General features: G+C 51.8%; 7 protein-coding genes across 7 annotated transcripts; 2 read left to right on the top strand and 5 right to left on the bottom strand.

Annotated features, from left to right (window-relative positions):
- Positions 1–5,304: 5,304 nt before the first annotated feature.
- NECHADRAFT_97790 (uncharacterized protein) lies at positions 5,305–6,170 on the top strand (the record flags this gene model as incomplete). The annotated part of the gene is made up of 4 exons (XM_003047378.1): positions 5,305–5,418; positions 5,470–5,500; positions 5,530–6,036; positions 6,097–6,170. 4 exons carry the CDS (start codon positions 5,305–5,307, stop codon positions 6,168–6,170), a joined length of 726 nt encoding a protein of 241 aa, XP_003047424.1.
- Positions 6,171–6,259: 89 nt separating this feature from the next.
- NECHADRAFT_22507 (uncharacterized protein) lies at positions 6,260–7,567 on the bottom strand (the record flags this gene model as incomplete). The annotated part of the gene is made up of 1 exon (XM_003047195.1): positions 6,260–7,567. A coding segment is annotated over one exon (1,308 nt), but the record flags the coding sequence as incomplete, so codon positions are not given.
- A 901-nt stretch (positions 7,568–8,468) lies between these two features.
- NECHADRAFT_53958 (uncharacterized protein) lies at positions 8,469–9,850 on the bottom strand (the record flags this gene model as incomplete). The annotated part of the gene is made up of 4 exons (XM_003047194.1): positions 8,469–9,270; positions 9,320–9,428; positions 9,474–9,612; positions 9,659–9,850. 4 exons carry the CDS (start codon positions 9,848–9,850, stop codon positions 8,469–8,471), a joined length of 1,242 nt encoding a protein of 413 aa, XP_003047240.1.
- A 373-nt stretch (positions 9,851–10,223) lies between these two features.
- Positions 10,224–11,306, bottom strand: NECHADRAFT_97788 (uncharacterized protein; the record flags this gene model as incomplete). The annotated part of the gene is made up of 1 exon (XM_003047193.1): positions 10,224–11,306. The coding sequence occupies one exon, from the start codon at positions 11,304–11,306 to the stop codon at positions 10,224–10,226; it is 1,083 nt and encodes a 360-aa protein (XP_003047239.1).
- Positions 11,307–12,081: 775 nt separating this feature from the next.
- NECHADRAFT_53822 (uncharacterized protein) lies at positions 12,082–13,308 on the bottom strand (the record flags this gene model as incomplete). Its single annotated transcript, XM_003047192.1, has 1 exon — positions 12,082–13,308. One exon carries the CDS (start codon positions 13,306–13,308, stop codon positions 12,082–12,084), a length of 1,227 nt encoding a protein of 408 aa, XP_003047238.1.
- Positions 13,309–13,645: 337 nt separating this feature from the next.
- Positions 13,646–15,941, bottom strand: NECHADRAFT_87692 (uncharacterized protein; the record flags this gene model as incomplete). The annotated part of the gene is made up of 3 exons (XM_003047191.1): positions 13,646–15,432; positions 15,488–15,617; positions 15,696–15,941. The coding sequence occupies 3 exons, from the start codon at positions 15,939–15,941 to the stop codon at positions 13,646–13,648; spliced, it is 2,163 nt and encodes a 720-aa protein (XP_003047237.1).
- A 900-nt stretch (positions 15,942–16,841) lies between these two features.
- NECHADRAFT_53709 (uncharacterized protein) lies at positions 16,842–18,554 on the top strand (the record flags this gene model as incomplete). The annotated part of the gene is made up of 1 exon (XM_003047377.1): positions 16,842–18,554. One exon carries the CDS (start codon positions 16,842–16,844, stop codon positions 18,552–18,554), a length of 1,713 nt encoding a protein of 570 aa, XP_003047423.1.
- Positions 18,555–18,753: the final 199 nt, after the last annotated feature.

Genomic DNA, 18,753 nt, shown 5'->3' with positions numbered 1-18,753 from the left:
TTGCTTTCCACTGGATCAAGACGTTCACAACATCGAGCTCTCCTGCCGATGCCGCAAAATGAAGAGCGGACCAGTCATCCTCGTCCCCTCGATCCACTGCAGCCCCGTGCGACAAAAGGGTTTGGACAACGTCGAGAAATCCAGAAACGGCAGCAATGTGTAGCGCTGTCTGCTGAGTACCGTCACATGTCTCTTGATCAACGTACGCATTGGTCTCGGAAAGTAGCCGACGCAGGAATTCCCCATGGCCGTTGAGTGCAGCAGCGTGGATGGGCATGAACCCATCTGATCCCTCAAACTCGACGGTCCAGCCGCAGATGCCCATCAGAGGCCGGATATAGTCGGTGAGACCTTGATCGGCAGCCTGTCTCAGGGCTTCGGCTAGCTCGTCGCGTCCGCTTCTAATGGTGTTCGGCTCTGAGTTGGACTGTTGTACCGTTGTCTTGCTATATCGCCTCGTTGTCTGTGACTCCCAAAATTTTGCCAACCGCTGAAGTACGTTGAGGTTTTTGTGTGCCACCGCCGCCGCCACAGTCTTGTCAAAATCGGCCGGGATCATCGTGCTCGAACTCTCCAGCATACTCTCGACCATAGTCAGGCTGCTTTTCCCATCGCAAGTCAAGTCGTCTGTGTCCTCAACTTTCGAACTGTCATCGAGCGGTGTATCATCTGGTGTGATTTCGATCCGGGGCACCGAAGGAGCATGTCGTGAGTCGTTGAGTTTCTTAAGAAGGGCATCAGTCACCATCGCGAGTCTCCTCTCAGCCGCGATATTCAGCGCGGTAATTGTGGAACCGTCTGGCATCGTCCAAGTAGTTTGAACCCCGAGGTAGACGAGCTCCACGGCCGGTACCTGAAGTCCTCTGTTGAGCGCGAGCAAGAGCGGCGTGGTTTGGGACTGTTTCGATGCCTTGTCCTTGTCTGCGCCTTTGCTGACTAGGAGGTGGAAAGCAGCTGATTGATTACGAGAGATGGCGATGTGCAATGGTGTGAATCCATACTCGTCGTCTGTGGGCTCGTTAATGTTTGCTCCGGCCGCGAGCAGAGCCTCCAACGCTTCTGTCGCTCCCTGAGCCGCAGCGATGTGAATCGCCGCCAGCATCCAGGGCGGCTGACCTTTCTCTACCCGTCCCGTCTCGAAGTTGTGGTAGACCTTTGACGTCCAAAACATAGTTTCCTTTCCTCTTTGAAGGAGCTCCCGAACCACAATAACGTTGTCAGTAGTGACAGCGTCATGCAACGTAGGCCATCCGAGGTCGTTGAGGGCTGTAACGTCAGCCCCATCTTCCAGAATCAGGAGAGCAACCTCGGGGTTTCCAGAGGAAGCCTCATGAAGAGGCGTCGAGATGGTAGGGTGCCCTTCTCCCTTTGGCTTGGGTAGCTTGAATGCCCGCGAGGTCAGGTTAGCGAATGTCGATATCACGAGATTGACGCACGCTGTGCTTCCTCCAACGATCGCGTAGTAGAGCACCCAGTTCTTCGAGTCTATGTCTAGGTCCGTCATCTTCTCCAATAAAAACTTGACGTGCTCTCGTTTGCCGTTTGCCGCAGCAATGTCCAGGGCATTCATGTTGTCAGTCGCTCTGCGATGTGCTGAGTCAACCGCAGCTGGGTATAACCTGAACAGCTCCTCCACGGCGTTCACCGTGCAATGCACGATGGCATTGTGAACCACGGTTTCGTTTACGTCTGCCAGGGTGGCAATTTCAGCGCCGTGCTCTTGCAGCAGCTTGAAACGAGCTTCATGGTCACCGCCAGCTTCGGCAGCAAAGCCCAGAGCGGTGCCACCTTTGTTGTTACGGGCAGTCACGTCAACACCTGCTTCCAGCAGCATCTTCATGGCGCCGATACTGCCTCCCATGGAAGCGTGCATTATCGAAATGCTGCCCTCATTGTCTAGTGCGTGGACATCTGCGCCCTGTTTGAGAAGCATCTCAGTCATCTGTTCGTTGGACGTTGAGCCTTGCGACACGGAATAGTCGAGAGGGGTACGTTGTCGTTTGTTTCGGGCATTTACATCGGCACCATCTTTTACGAGGAGCTCGGCTGCCTGTTCCTTTGTCTTGTCATCGACCGAGGACTCGGCCACGAGATGCAATGCAGTGCATCCATCGTCATCAGTGGCTTTGGTGTTGACTCCTTTGGCAATGAGTTGCTTCATGGCCTCGAGATCACTGTTCGCAGCTGCTAGTAAGAAAGGCGATCGGCCTTTGAAGCCTGGGAACTCTGTCGCGACGTCCCGGTCTAGCAGATTTTGTAGCATGTTATGGTGTTTGGAAAAGGCTGCGTCGCAGAGAACACGCTGAAGAGGAAGTTCCAGGTCTTTGGCTCGAGCGTCCTCCACACTAGTTTCGATGCAATTCAGGAGGATGATCTTGATTGCTTCTTCTCTCGTCCGGAATATGGCGTTCAGGGAAACCGGCATACCGTTTGCCGCCAGGCGCGACCCGGCGCCTCGTTCAATCAGGAGCTTGATGATGCTCTCCGACAACCCCATCTTGACGGCGAGGATGAGGGGACCAAAAGCGTCAGCCCCAAAAGTTTGTGAGGCATCGGCGCCAGCGTCCAGTAGCTTCCTGATGATCCATTCATCACCAACTATCGTCGCAATCATCAAGGCGCTCATCTTGAGCCTCGGAGTGGTATTGGAGACCGCTGCAGCGTTGATGTCAGCGCCGGCGTTGATGAGAAGATCGAGGACTCCTCGGTTACGCTGTAGAGTGGCGTGGTGTATAGGCGTCATGCAGAGATCGAGAGCCCGCCCTCCATTCAGATAACTTCTCCCTTGAGAGTGTATGACGCCGATAAGCCTTTTGTAAGCTTCGGAGCTGTTTTGCGTCAGGCGGTCGATTCGATGCCCCCTCTGGTCCCGGAACCACACTTTAGATTCGATAGACGGTCCTTGACCTATGAAGAGTCTTACTACGTTCCAAAGGCCGTGTCTGATGGCCCAGCTGAATGCGGCTTCGGTAGAGAAGGAGGGGCTCGAGGGATCGAACCCGCCGAGTTGGAGGAGAGTTACGACACCATGTTGACGAGCGGCGAGGGCCTCATTCTTGTCGCTTGGCTGATTCAACACCTGCATTCCACCGTTGTGTTTGGTAGGCCAGGCAAATATTTTCCCGAGAGACTCTGCAAAGGGCGTGTTGTCGATCCAGAAGTTCTGCTGGTTCGAGATCTGGACATGGACGATGGGCCCGGGGGAGAACTCTGAGAGGGACCTGACACCTTCAAAGAGCTGTTGGTCAAGTAGTCCGATGGTTGAGGGATTTATAGTTAGCGACTCAACCATCTCTCCTGGTGTCGTTGCTTTGCTACCGCAACATCGCGACGCCCATTGGAATAGTTCGCGGGCATCGGGTCGGTGGGAAGGCTCCCGAGATAGGCATCTCGCAATGAAACCTCGTACACTGTCGGAGTAGACGGCCGGTACTCGCCCCAAGTCCGCCTTGATGCTATTGAAGAGTAGTTCGAGAGTGCAAATTTCGTATACGATACCTGTGCGAGTTAGCTATGGCTCTCCGTGGCGTTGGGCAGTGATGATTTACACCCGAGAGAGTAGACGTCAGAATGCTTAGTCCACTTGACCCGACCGGTGGCCTCATTATCGACAATCTCCTAACTTGGGTTAGAATGCAAAGGCCATATTTAGTAGAAGAGGCTACAAACCGGGGCAAGGTATGGCCGCGTGCCAGCAAAGGTTGACAAAGTATGCTCCAGGTCCATAAACTTGGCAAGACCAAAGTCACCAAGCTTGACCACGAGAGGACCATCGGTGGAAGAGACGAGAACTAAGGTCGAATGTTATCAACGCCTCTGTGTTGTCGAGAGGGCACATATTCTACCATTTGCAGGCTTCAGGTCGCGATGCAGGACAGTGCGAAAGTTGGGAGTCATGGATGAGTCCATTTCTCCTCCAGTTGGATTCCATCCGAAGTGGCAGTACGTAAGCGCCGACGTGAGCTGAAGAATGATGCTCCATAGTGCAGGTTCTGAGAGGTAGGAATCTGGCTCCTTGCTGCATCTCCATTAGCTATCGCGGGCAATGTGTTGAACATCATCGGGTCGAACCTCCGTCCCCTGATCCAGTCTTTCAGGTTCCCTCCGTGACATAGTTCCATATATATTTTGGCCTCCTGGTCGGTTCGTTCAAAGTCGACATACTCAACAATGTTCGGGTGGTGTAGGGCTCGAAGGATTTCGTACTCGTGTTTAGCATCGTTGATGGACGGGTCGTGGGGGCTCTGGACGACGGTGATGACTTTGCAGGCAAATTCCTTTGGGGCAGGTTAGCGATTGTTTTCAGGCTGGGCTGGGCTGTCGTGTCTTGTCTCGCCTTTTGATCCATCCGCCTCTCGACCTTCTTCACGACACCAAATCTGCCCCGCCCGATCGTCTCGAGCTCATCGTACTTGCACGAGTTTGCATAGTCTGCCATCGGGACAAACTCTCAGGCTTTTGGCACTTGCTGATCGTCCCGAGGACCAACGTGCTGTGATGAAAAAACGACATTGTCAGGCTGGGAGGGGTAGGCCTCGAATTGCCATCCTCACTCAAAGCCACGAGAGCCTCGTTTCCTTTGCGCGCTGGGCATCCTCGGTGGCTAAACGGAGCGCAACTTGTATTTTCCGGGCTGGGCAAGGTTGATTCTGCATCGCTTCGCCATCTTGTGGTGGGATTGGGATGCTGGCTGGGTTGAAAACGAGGCGAGGTGTGGGATGGTTGGTTTGGGTTGGGGGCCGTTTAATACAGCTTCGTTCGCACTTGCCGCGACCCGTTTCAGTTGTGCGATGTACCTGCCTCAGCGCGCTGGAACACACCCAGCAGCCGCGTATCAGGGATAAGAAAATGATGCTCCTATTGCCGAACGACTCATCTAATTAAGAATTAATTCAATATTAACCTTCCATGATCGCCTCAACTTCCCCAGTCTCTTCCCCAGCTAATGCTCCATCTGCCCTGCATCTCAGCCCATGCATCATTGGCCCCCAAGCGGATAACGATGCCGATCGTTCCCTGTCGTACGACGTCTCATTGGCGTACACGGTCAGGGATCATGTCTTGTTGTGTGGCCGAAGGGGCGTGCGCGAATTATTTCTACTTCCATCATCCCCACGCGAGCGGACCGCATAAGTGACCGCCGATATTCACCTTTTTCCAGAGGAAATCATGACATCACAGGTTCCGGCTCTCACAACAACCTTTACGCCTGCCAAGACATGTTCGCAGTATTACAAGTATAGGTATACGGGCGATAAGGTACAGTGTCTCGATAACGATGGCGAGCCCAGCGCGTGCACGTACATGCAGCTGGGACCCTCACAGAGCGACGTGGATTGCTTCCCTAGCAGCTTGGAACTGGCTTCAACCTTTTACTACTCCCCCGGTATATGTCCCAGCGGATTCGAATTGCGTGTAGTTCGACGACGGGTGGCGAGACGAGAGTGACATGCTGTCCAAGGTGCGTAGGCAATGCCTGTTGAAGAGTGTCGTGCTGACGGTGATCCAGCTCATTTTCTTGCCAAACAGAGACAGGTTGGCCTTGGTACACCACTGATCTCTGCACGATCGTGATCCCAAATACGGTTGAAGTCATTTATTCTGTGTCGACCGCCGGAGGAGACTGGGAAAAGTCAACTGCCAAAGGAGCTGCAGCCAACGCCATAGGCATTCCCATTCGATGGCATTCCTCCGATTTTGCGTCCACAACGTCGGATACCTCGGCGGCTGAGGCTTCTGGAACTTCTGGGACTTCCGAAGTAGGCACTGCGGAAACTAGCGGCGCAACTGAAACGTCTTCTCCGTCAGGTGGTGGGGGATTGAGCACTGGAGCCAAGGCAGGCATTGGAGTTGGCGTTGGAGTTGCTGCTCTGGCTGGACTTGGTGCCTTGTTATGGTTTGTGCTTCGAGCGAGGAGGGCCAAGCAGGCCAATGCCGCAGCTGGAGGAGAAGGGTTCAAGGAGCCTCAGCAGCAACAACAAGCATGGGAGCTTGATAGTTACCAACCTATACCCCCGGCAGAGCTGCCATCGGAGGGTGCGGGCCATGGAGGAAACCGGTCTTAATGGGGAACCTTCGATGTCGGATCTACTTCAGGGTTAATGATATCCATAGAAAGGAAGAAGCAGGAAAAGCCAAGTCACAAAGAAGTGCCCCCCTTTGAGGTTTAAGCGAGGGCGTCAGGAGAGCATATACATACACGAACCATTTATTCCCTACCCTAGGACGCTGAGTTCTCTCCACTGCCTGGCGCATCTCTGAGATGGCGACTGCGGAAGCATGACAGCCAGTCGTCGTTGTCGGCAATGGTTTGATCCCAAGGATCCACCGAGTCAAACATGATCCTCCTCGCCTCTTCCTGAAACATCCTGTCCGTTGGAATGATGCCGAGCTTCATCTTTTCTTGGGCGTAGCGGCCGAGATGTAGAGCAAGGACGTCGGGGTACATCATCGGTGGTGAGCGTTCGTTGATGCCATCTAGCGAACCTTGCTGTGTACTCGACTGTGGAGATGGCTCTGAACCACTCATTGCCATAGCACCTCCATCATCCCACTGTCCCAAGCTCTGCTGGGTTGCATGCTTGATCTGTGACAGGTGATCCTTGGTGCCCGGATCAGTGCTGGAGAATGGTACCAGGGCTCGAGACTCGGCTGCGATGAGATATGGCGGGATAGCGTTGGTGACCTGGGCAGCGATCGAGGGTTCGAAACAATGCTCTCCCTTCCAGCTATCCATAGTTGCTCCAGAACGGAAATGCTTCGTCAGATGATCAACGCGCTCTTGCCAAGTATGCAACTGGATACTGCAAAAGCCACATCTCGATGATACAGGTGGTCCTTCAACTTTCCACGAATCGATGATTGGCATGGTCTGAACGTGATGAACAAGCCTCAGATGCTGGACGAGATGATCCTTGCGACTGAAGAAGTGAGTTGGATCCGAATTCTGACAACTCTCGTGATTGTGGGAGCTGAGATGCTCTGGCGTCGGATCAAGAAGGCTGCAATAGGCACAATGACTTCTCCCTGTACTGGGAGAGACGACTGTCCCTCCGAAAGGGGCGCACCTCCAACCTTGCAGATTAAGATGAAGTGACTTTTCGTGTCTTGCCCAGTCATACTTGCTTTTGAAAGAATCGCAGCAGAAAGTGCAAAGAAAGATTCGCTTGCCTGGTTCCTTTGCCTTTGCAGCCGGCGTTCGCGTTCGTTTCGTTACCCGTCCGCGGGATGAACTTCGGTGGGTGATCGAGTTAGCGGATGCAACAGAAGCTGAAGAGCAACTTGTTCCGCTTCCGAAACTGACTGTCGAGGCGGCACGGCTGCCAAAGTGTTGACTGCCGGGGCTTCCGGCCGAAGAACGACTCCGTAGTGGTGCCCTTTCCAGAGCGTCGACGATGGCGGATAGGGATGCTGGCTCGGCCTCTGGTGGTGAATCTTGCCATCTTTGCATAGGATCCAAACCACTATCCGTTGACTTGGTCGAGGTGGGTATTGCTATCGGCTCGGTGGGGGTTTGCGGTTGGTGACGGAGATATCGACTCCTTCGTCGAGGAAGGCCAGACTGCTGATACGAGTTGACATAGTTCGAGTGTCGTGTTGATCCTCCAGACCTTCCTCTGCTCTCTGGACGTGAGAGATCTCGTACGAGGCTTGTGGATGATAAGGCGGGATCCAAGGGTTGGAAGTCGAGGGACAGATCCTGTGACGCTGTAGGTGGAAGGGACCCCGAAACTGCCGGAGAAACCAAGTTTGTGATATTCTCAGCCAACAAGCTTTGGTTTGAGGACTGTCGATCTAGGTAGGATGGTTGTAGGGAAAGGAAGTGATTTTGCTTATCAGCACCAAGAGGGTTATTGCTGAGCTCTGTTGCCAGCCCAAGCCTCGCAAAGTCCAAATCGGAGAACCTCATAACTGGTCATGCAAGTTAGTAATTATGTCTTGGGTATGCGAGATGCTGCTCACTATCGCCCTCAATGTCGTCTCCGAGTGGACGCCTTGCAGCTGCAGCATCATCATGGTTTGGCGCCATCAGACTCAGCAGTGGACCTATCGGGATCTTGAGAGATAGAAGGCTTTTGGACGGTTTCCAAGGGATAGTTGACGCGGCAAGAAGTCGACTTTCTCTCGTTCATAAATCTTGGGAAATGCAAAAGTGGATGGGCCATGGGTGCTTTGAAGTGGGAGGCGACCAACGAGTTTGCGTTTCCCGGGATCGGAGTCGACTCACTCCACCCTGCTATGCCGTAAAGGGGCTAGTTGGAAGCATGTAAACGGCATGCGAAGGGCGGCCAATAAATAAGCTTGAATGTCCTCCCTGTGATTAGACTTTTATGAGATGGCTCTTGTTGATTCATAATCATGGGGGGCTAGTTTATTGTATCGGGAATAGGAGGTCGTTTGAGCGACTCGTGTAAGGATGTCTACAGTTTCTAAGATCTAATTCCATGTCTCCTTCTATCAGCTTCATATCAAAGCTTCACCTTGCCAGCCGGCCCTGAGGGCTTAACCCTGTCTGCCCAATGCTCATCAATCGTAATTTGCTCCCGTCTCTTCTTTCCATTCCAGAATATCTTGAATTCTTCCCTGTCTCGTCTCCATCTCTCCATCTCGCCCCCAAGAAATTTTGTGATGGAGTCTGCGCACTCTTGAACCTTTTCCATGGCTACAAGGTGTCCACAGTCTAGAACCACCTCCTTGACTCGACCGGCAGCAGCGCCACCACTACCTCCGACGCCCGTGCCCGTTCGTGCCATCTTCGCCTCACGCTGTTCCAACGGTGATAGCTCTGACTTTTCCCCAAATATGTACAGTGTGCTGGGGCGCAGTTCGGGGAGACGGCGGAAGACCTGGAGTGGTTCGGGACGGTAGAATGGGTAACCGGGGTATTCTTGATCAGCAACCGGATCTTGATCCCTGTACTCCTCCCCAGGGATGCCCCGATAGGTCGGCCTAAGGAACATGAACAATTCTTGGTGTTTCGAGGTTGTGAGGGTAACGCGTTCGTCAGGCTCTGCCCCTTCCGAAGGGTATAGCTCTGTTGGGGCTTGCCGAAGACCATGTTCTATCCAGAGATCAAGGACTCGAGGATCCCATGATTGAAAGAACTTGCCTCCTCTGAACCGTTCTGCGGCAGCTTCTCTGGATGGCCAAATGTCTCGACGAGGGGTTGAGGCAATTGCTGGAGGGATGCTGCCGTTTGGAGCTTGAATGACAGGGTCAATCAGGACTAGAGACCTGAGCAGACGGGGGTGATTGAGAGAGAGGAGAGAACTGTAGATGCGGTCAGAACATGCGTATGGGATAAGGTGTGGTCGTCTACAGTTGGGTTCCGCCCATGCTGTGACCTATTCCCACGATTGGGTGAGGCATAGAATCTTGCTTCTGGTTGATCAGGTTCATCAGATCTCTCGCATGATCCGACCAACTAGCTGCGAACAGTTAGTACTAAGCTTGCTTGGGCGAGAGGTACTCACGATCATTCCCGAGTATCTTCTCGTTGATAACGCCTGATTGGCCTTGGTTCCACACATCCGCTATCCAGACTGATCGGATGCGCAAGCCATTTTGGGTGGATCGCTTGTAGATTTCATCCCAGAGTGGCTCGTACAGTTCCTACTACAGGTGAGAGATGGTCTATGAACAATCCCTTCGCATTTACCTTGGGGAAGCCATTCGCATGAGCCCCAATGATGGTGACGTCACCCGGCTGTGGGTTCGGGTTATCAAGAGGAATGTACTGCTTCACCGCGAGTTTTGGGGCGTCGGAATCGCTATGAGCTGTTGCTGCGACATGATCCCTTGTGTGGCAACAATTGACCGTGTGCTCGACCACTCGGTAAAATGAAGACATTCGGATTGATGTGTTCCGCTTTCTTAGTTGCGCAAATGGACTGGGACTGAGACTCTTCCACTGCCGTGTCAATTGGCGATGCGTTCTGATCATGGCTGACAAAAGTCTAGAAGAGAGGGGACGGATGGTGTCTTATGGCGATTGTTAGGGGAATGAAGCAAGTTTATACCAACCATCATGTTAAATCCGACCTCGGCGTTTTTGATGATCCCGAGCCTCATGCAAAATCCCCGCCACAAACCCAAGCTATCTCAAATGCCTCGGCTGAAAGGCGCAGCTTCTCCAATATCTCCAATTTGATGTGATGTTGTGATATTGTGCCAAATGTCTATAAGTCTATTTTTACCCCATTTTCCTAGCCCAGCCCTTCTTCCTACTGATAATTCTTCACCAATTCTTCGTCGCCCTGTCGTCGCAGGATTTGCCTTACAAGATCATCATTGATGGGTGTTGGCACACCAACTTCTCTTCCCCTTCGACACCAATACCCATTGATGAACTCAATCTCCGTCTTTTGCCCTCGGCGCAAATCCACAACCATTGAACACGTCGTCTCTGCTGTCTTCTGGATGATGCCATTCACCGTCGCTGCCAATCGATCTACCGAAAACCGCTCTAAAACACCAGGCACCCCGTGTAGTTCAGGCAGCGCGTAGACCACTTGCGATATCTCAGTGAGAATGGCCCGCCGTGTCTCGGGAATCGTGAAGAGAAATCCGTTCTTGGCGTCGTTGAGAGCGCATAGAGGATTGCAAAAGGCGTTGACGGTGAGCTTTTCTAGTTGAATCTGAAAAACGTCGAGGAATGTGTACGAGGTGGCGTTGAGTCGTGGCACCAGTGGTAGAGCTTCCAGCAGATATGAAGTCGCGGCTGTGTTCTGCACGATCTTGTCACTTCTAGGGACCAGGCCCAGAGATGTAGCCGCAAATCCCGTGTGGACGATGTTGAATGGAGAGTTGAGTGTGACACCATGTGAAGTGACACCTGTGATGTAATTCGGTCGTGTTTGTTCGTCGGTGAAGACGTGCTTGTTCACGTCCTCAATCATGCCCGATCCATTCTGTAGGAACAAAATGTATGAAGAACCATTGAGCCTGTGCTTGAGTGGCCTCAAAGCTGATGCCGTTTGTGTAGCTTTTGTCGAAACGACGAGGTTGTCGATAACGTCGTCCGTGGGAGAAGGATCTAGTTGTGTCGATTGATGCTGATACCATTGTCCATCTTGTAGTACTTCAAGATCATATTTGCCGTGATCGATAACTACACCTTCTCTCGTCTCCAACGTTATTTTGCTCCCGCTGGCGACAAAGTTGTCGACGAGAGAGGCTCGATGAAGCAGCAGTGTGACGGATGGTGTAAGAGGGCATGGCACTTCGGCAAGTGAGTGGGCAGCAAAGGTGCCAATGCTCCCCAACCCAAGGACATGAACACGATGTTGTCTAGCCTTGACGGTCATGGTTCTTGTCCAAGTAAAGTGTTTTGATGTGTAAGTGTGAAGCCCACGCAACGAGATTCGCCAATTCCAGGCCATGATCAACAGGTCTCTTTAAATTCAGGGCCGGGCAAACATTTCACGATTTTAATAAACATGCAGAAAAGTCAACTGGAAGGCGTCCCTGAATCGCAATTGCTGCTGGGTTCGCGGCGAGTCCGGCCCCATCGCAACACGCCTTACGCCCATGGCTATGGAGCACAAGGCGTGATTTCCTATCTCGAGGTCTATATGATTGTGAATAGTCATTGGAGATGCATATATGGTCTCATTTCTAATCCTTAGTGCAGTTGCGGCGGTCACAACAAACAGGCTAAGATGGCGTATGTGATGTTCGACTTGTAACATGAAAACAATTACGATTCGAGCATGTAGTCCCAGAAGCATGCCGGGTCTGGCTGCAATTGCTCGAAAATCGCTGCGGACTCATGGCAGAGAGCTAATCTCGGCATCTGATAGGCGCGGGCGTAGGGCGTGAGGCGTAGGGCGTAGGGCGCGAAAAAAGCTTGTCTCGGCCCCAGACCGGAGCCGAGATTTTAGGCCTGGCGCCGCTCTGTGAGATATCTACCGAGGCAAAAGGGGGATATCTAATAACACATAGCGAGTCATGCTAATGAGGCCCTTCGCGGATGTCACGCTATCGACTCTTCACGATTCCGTAGTTAGAATCGTGGTAGATGTCCTCAGTGTTGAGGGACCGGTAAGTTTTTCCTTTTGAAGATGCGAACGAGTATCAATTCTATTTCTCTTTGTCTGCCATGACGCAATCTATCTGGACGATCGAATGCGACAGTTCTCCGCTAGAATTCCTCTCTACGACCATGGCCGAAAGCTGGTTCCCGTACACACATCCCGAGTCGAGTCCAAACGTATACCGTTGTCCATTGACCGTCTCGCCTCCTTCGACCGTCTTGATCTGAATATCCATCTCAGGCTCAATCTGGAGTCCAACCTTGGCATCATGTCCGTATACAACGATGCTCCTTTCTTCGGGAGAATTGATCGAGTTTTGGGCTCGACTCCAAGCAACGCACCACCAATCGCCTTCGCGACTTTCGAGTGGCCATCCAATAAGACCATCTTGGTAACGACCGCTGTGCCCGCGTCCCTCGTTGAGTGATTCATCTAGTTTCTTCCACTCGGCCTTGATAGACTCATCTGTGGTCTCATGAAGAGCAACCTGCCTGCGGATGCGAGATCGAACCCCCTTGATGACATCAGCTCGAATCTCTTCCACATCGGCGCCTGGATCAGGGTACACAAGTCCACGCATATTCATGACCGCCCAGTGATCTTGTTTGTCCAATGGTAAATGAGGTACGAGGCCGGCATGTGCGATGAGGAGTGTTCCCGCATTCCACGGGGGAGTGAGGCCACCCTTCAAGGGGATGCGTAGGATCAGTGGCAAGGAGGATAACCAAGAGATTTGCTCCTCGCTCAACAAAGCCACTGTTGCAAAATCCTTCTCGGCGCTGTACCTTTTGAGGCTTTGGGGGTCGTGAGGCTCCGTAGGAATATCCTCCTTTGCAGGTGAAACAACCTTCTCGCCAGACGTAGTCTCTTCGACGGGCTTCTTAATCTCAATCTTCAAATCTGGGTCCCTTTTCAAAGCCGCATGAGCTGCAAGGACCCTGTCCTCGTTGTTGCCCCTCACAGCGCTGGCGCCAAGATCCATTGCCAGCTGCACCACGCCTGCGCTGTCAGGACCCTTGTTGACCAAGTCGCCGACAAATATGAGATGATCGCCATTTCCTCTGTCAAATTTGACTTTTTCGAGTAGCTTCTTGAGTTCTAACAGGTGACCGTGAACGTCTCCGACGATGATAAGCCTTTTTGCTGGGGACTGATCTGCTGGGCCTGCTGAGGGGATGTATGTAGCGTCTAGGTCCACGACGGTTTTCGATATTAGATGCCACGTCGATCCATAGCTTTTTTCAAAGTTTACAGGTGCTGTTGGATGGTCCATTGTAAGAGATCTTGCTGCGTTGGTGACTGTTGGATAAGGAGGAAAAACCCGCAGTGAAAATGGACAAATCAGCTTGCCGCCTTTGTCATGCCTCCACATAAGCTTCTGTGACACGGCGCCACCCAAACGGTGATACAATCTGCTGCCTAACTAGCTAATTAGTGGATATGGGATTTTTAGAGTGCCTTTAGACTCGAAAGCAAACAAGGATAGAAAAGAAGCACGTGTGTGCTAACATTTCTAAACCGTTATTATCTCTGCAAGGAGAAGACTGAGGAAACTGGCTGGTCCAGCTGCCGCCACAGTGTAGGAACTGACAAAGGTCCAAATACTGAGACTAGATAAGAACAATGTCCTCCTCTTCACTCCCATCAATGCAAAAAGGCGTGGGGACTTGGATCTTTCCGTCTGCGCTGTTGGAATACATAAAGGCGCCAATTCGTCTCCAACGCTCCTCTCCCCCCGGGCCTGTAGTAGCTGGCACCACCACCAGCCCTGCATAATTCCACTGCGTCTCAACGTTCTCATCGCGGCCATCCTCCTGCGTGATAGGTATTTGGTACTCCTTGATCGTCTTTCCGCCACTTCTAGACGCTGTGAACATGGTCAAAACCATGCACGAGTTGGTCGGAAGCTGAGAGCCTGGCACTATGGAGCCGTCGTCGTGGGAATATGACATGGAGTTCTTCGGCCCTAGCTTTCCGCAATCTTGGAAGGGATGGTTTCCGTTTGAGGACAACCTAATCCCGTTCCCTACCCACTCTAGTTTGCTCGCAACCTTGAGAGTTCTGAGAACCAAGCTCATGCCTTCAAACTTATGAAACACGGCTTCCGGGCTGTGAGGGTGACGCCACGATAATATCTGAGCCCTATACACAACAAAACGAGATTCCATCGCCATCGATGTGCAAATTGAGAAGCCGACTGAGTCAGTCGCTAAGCGTGACTCCTGGGGGAGGGTAGCGATAGAGAACCAGGACCAGGATGGAGCTGCCAGCTTTTGTTGTTCGGCCAGTTTCCTATTCGTCTCATTTGAGAGAGCTTCAGGCCGACGAACAATCCACAGGAGTTCAAATTCCGCAAACTCCTTCCAGATACCGGCGAGATACGTCATTTTGGTCTGACCTTGGATTGCTCGGGCGATACCTGCAAAGGCAATGGCCCGGTCCATCTCGTACGTCAGGCTCTCGGTGCGATAATCTTTGACTAGGCGAGTCCATTGAGTCTCAAAGTCTCCCGAAAAGTCCCTTGTTCCCGCACCAGATGCGGCGAAGAGAGCGTGTGCCTGCATTTTGGATTCTGGGTTGCGCTTTGCTTGGCCGTACAACTCGTCGTCAAAGGTCTCACAGCATTCCCAGATCAGCCGGGAATGACCGTAGTAGATGTTCCGAGGGCAGAGAAGTCGCTCTTGAAATACCCACGCCCGTGATAGAATAGGCCATTCTTCTTTATGTGATGTTGGCGACCAGTACTCCCTTATAAACCCTGGAGAGTATTGAACGACCAGCTCGGGGCGGTCGTGAGGATTCTTCGACGTCTCATGTGTAAGCCGTAACTTGCAAGGGAGCTCAATCCTGGGATCTCGTAGGTGCTGTCCTCGATCAGTTGATGGGGGGCAAACATACGAAATGTTACAGTTTGTGCGTCCGTAAACACTGGCCATCTTGACAGCCTCCCTCTCCCAGTCCTCCGAAGAGTCCTGGATGATACAAAGTGAGTCAATCCATATATATCGGAACCCCAATGCCCTCGCAACCCGGATCGCATCAAGGTACTTTCCAGGAAGTTGGTCCTCGGGTATCCTAACCTGGAAGTCCTGCAAGGATGCTTGTTTGAGGCGAAGGCATGCTGTAGGGTCTGTACCCCACATATGACTGAGTGTCACGTACTCAAAGTTTAGTATGTCTTGAACTAAACACTCGAGTCTGATTTTCGAGTCATGTATATCAAGGACTCGCGAGGGCCGCTGGTTCTCTGGAGCGACCAGGCCGGAGAAGCTGCGACAATTGTCGTGGTTTTTAGTGCAGTTATGAAACCATGATCTGATCTGTTCTAGCTTTGAGTCGTGCTTTGATGAGACAGAGTTGCTTGACAAGCTGAGAGTTGCCGGGTTCAACTTTGGGGCTAAAGGATACTATTAGAGCGCAGTCTTTTGATTAAACCCCTTGGGCTAACTCACAAGTAGAAGGATATATGTGGAGATTAGTGTCCCCGGAACCCCTCATCTTTCTAGGGGATTCCTTGCCAGTTCCTCCATTGCCTCGCAATGCCGGAATATTGATCACAATCACTCCCTCATCTCCACTGAGCTTCATGATCAGCACTTGTAGTCGGGATCAGAACAGGAAACTATACATGACGGGGGGAACGACTTTCCACCAGCGGACCCGAAGGCTCTTCGGCTCATCCCACATTCTGCGCTCAAACTCCCAGTTTCTCGCTGTTAGCTGCACCTCGATCATGTCACCAGAAGCAAGAGACCTCTTTGTTGAGCATAGCAGGTTACCTCCTGCTCGGTCCCAGACCAGAGCACAGAAGTGGCAGCCAGCGAGGTAGCCTGCCTGAAGCTGGTCCACGGAACAGAGAGATGTCGTCTCAGATGTTGAGAGTTTAATCTCACTGCCTCGAGACATCTTTTTTAGAAGATTAGAATGATGAACGAAGTCTTGGCAAGTATGGCAAAGCTGGTGGAGCGGAAGGACCGTGTCTTCTGATACCGTGTGCTCATATCGCGGTTGGGAATTGCTTGAGGTCATTGTTATTTGATAATGTGTCGAGATGTGGAAGGATGCATTTAAGAATGCGGTAGTGCCAAATGCATGAGGCTTTACCAGAGGGGCTGGCTATATGTGGAGGAGTGAAAGAGCTGGAATAGTCTCAATTCTGGGGCTGGGGCTGACAGAGGACCAACCAAAGCCAATCAGGTGACTCCATGAGGGAGCAGTCCTAATGATTCGAAAGACGCTACCGTGAAATCATTCCATTGCCAATACCTTTGATTTGTTAACTAACTAAATAAAATAGCCTTATATGTTGGTTATGCCATTCCAAGTCGCCTAGGTACCTTTTATTTCACTAATGTCAGAACCCCCGCAAGATTCGTTAAACTTGACTCCATGTCTAACCTACTCCTGCCCTTCCTTCTCGGCTAAACGGCATTGTATCGCTGCCGTGATAAGCCCCGTTCTTCGTTTGCCCTCGTTCACCCTCGTTTGTGTGTATTTGAGGCGCTAAAATGTTTTCCCCGCAACTTCAGCATCTCGGGAAGTGAGTCGGCATCTTGCTCGGGATGTTGGTCTAGGGTGTGATGACATGTCCGCTGGACTTCTCCACCCCCGTACTACCCAGCTTAAATCCAGACCCTCCCTTTTTGTTGACAGGCTCCATCTCACCTTTATTGTTGACATTTACTGCCAGATTTTCTCTTTACCACTTCTCTATAGTTCAAAGAGATTAGCATTATAAATACGAATGCTGCACGCCCTCTACTTGATCGACTTCAGCAATTAAGCAAGCTCACAATCGTCACGAAAATGTCTTTGATATGCACCACCCCTGCTCTCTCTACTCAGATATCCTCTCCTTGGACCACTTTGGTGCCACTCCCTCCCAAGGACGTCGTTCTCAGCCTAAGAACAGGCAAGATACGAAATCTCGGAACCGCCAAGATCCGCTCTGCCATCAACAAGCACCCGCGAGACGGAAAAGTCCTACTGAACACATTGGGATTCGACGGAGATGAACAGGCCCATGATACGCACGGAGGCCCAGACAAGGCTGTTATGCAGTACTGCTCCCGTCACTATGAAACGTGGAATGAGGAAGCCCCCGGCCGAGCGCATCTGTTTCAAATTGGAGGATTCGGAGAAAATATTTCGTCGGCGCACATGAGCGAAGACAATGTATGCATCGGCGACACTTTTCGTCTTGGAAGCGAGGTTATTCTCCAGGTCTCGCTACCTCGACAGCCGTGTTTTAAGCTCAACCACCGATTTCGGTACAAAAAAGCCTCCAGCTTGTCTCAAAACAGCGGGCGGACCGGCTGGTACTACCGTGTCATAAAACCTGGGCACGTCGAAGTGGGCGACGAGTTGGAACTGGAAAAGCGCATCAACCCAACATGGTCCGTTTCTCGAGTCCAGAGCATCTTGTACCATGACACAAGTAACAGAGAGGCGCTGCTCGAGCTCTGTCAGCTTCCAGGACTTGCAGAGGAGCTTGTCCGTCTCTTTACCTCACGGCTCACAAAAGGGGTTGAAGACATGAGTGGCCGCCTGGGCGCTATTCCAATGGAGTGGCGACCATTCAAGCTTATCGAAAAGACAAGCCTGACGCCGAGAATTTGCAAGTTTGTCTTTGCTGAGGTGGACAAGGACCCAAACCAAGATGCTTCGCTTCCCGCGTTTCCTCATGTGCGGCTCAAGTTTGGGCCCGACTTTTGCTACACCCGAGCATACTCGGTCGTGTCGGGCGACTTTGGCAAATTTGAACTTGCCATAGCCCGGGCAGACAGTCCTCGGGGAGGTTCTCGTTTCTTACATCAAGACGCCAAGGTCGGCGACGTTCTTGAGGTAGCAAGTGGTAAATCATCGTCAAAACTTGACTCTACACAAGACCTCCAGACAACAAAGCATGTCTTCGTCATTGGTGGTATCGGAGTTACTGCTTTCATGTTAACGATAAAGTCTCTTTTGGATGCCTCGGCTTCGCTAGAGATACACTACGCCGTACGCAGCCGTCGCGACGCCGCCTATCTGGATAAGCTACCTAGCCACTGCACAACGGTATATGCCAAAGACGAAGGTCGACGACTTAATTTGGATGCAGCTATTCCTGCATGGAATGAAGGCCATTCGCCCGTCAAGATTTATTCATGCGGGCCGAATTCATTGCTCAGGGCTCTGAAGAATCGCACGACGGCATTGGGCTACCCAAGCTCAAGTTTACACTTTGAATCATTTGACGGAGCTGAAGAAGGTCCGATGGAACCATTCGAAGTCGAAGTCAACTCAACTAAGCAAGTCCTGCCCGTGCCAGCAAAAAAGTCATTACTAGACGTGTTAAGGGAGGCAGGCTTCGACGTCGAATCATCATGCACTGTTGGAAATTGCGGAACATGTATGGTAGACCTGGTCAAGGGAGACGTTGACCATCGCGGAGTTGCGCTTGATGACGAGCAGAAGAAGAGCTTCATGCTGAGCTGCGTGAGTCGTGGAAGAGGGAGAGTCGTTATTGACTGTGATTAGTTCCGGAGTAGATCTAGCGTCCCCGTTATTTGTAGATCCTTTCCTCTTTGGGAAGTCATCCAGGATGTCAACAAAAAAGAAGAGTCGAGCGGGTCCTTGCGTCAACATTTATTTCCTCCAATTCCCTGATCTCACCCTTATCAACGTTTTCCCTTCTGACCAAGACTTCCCTCCTTCTGAGCACGATGGTCAAACGCGG

Source organism: Fusarium vanettenii (genome assembly GCF_000151355.1).
Source record: "Fusarium vanettenii 77-13-4 chromosome 12 genomic scaffold NECHAsca_15_chr12_5_0, whole genome shotgun sequence".
Taxonomy (NCBI): Eukaryota; Fungi; Ascomycota; class Sordariomycetes; order Hypocreales; family Nectriaceae; genus Fusarium; species Fusarium vanettenii.
This window is presented reverse-complemented; position numbering and strand designations above follow the sequence as displayed.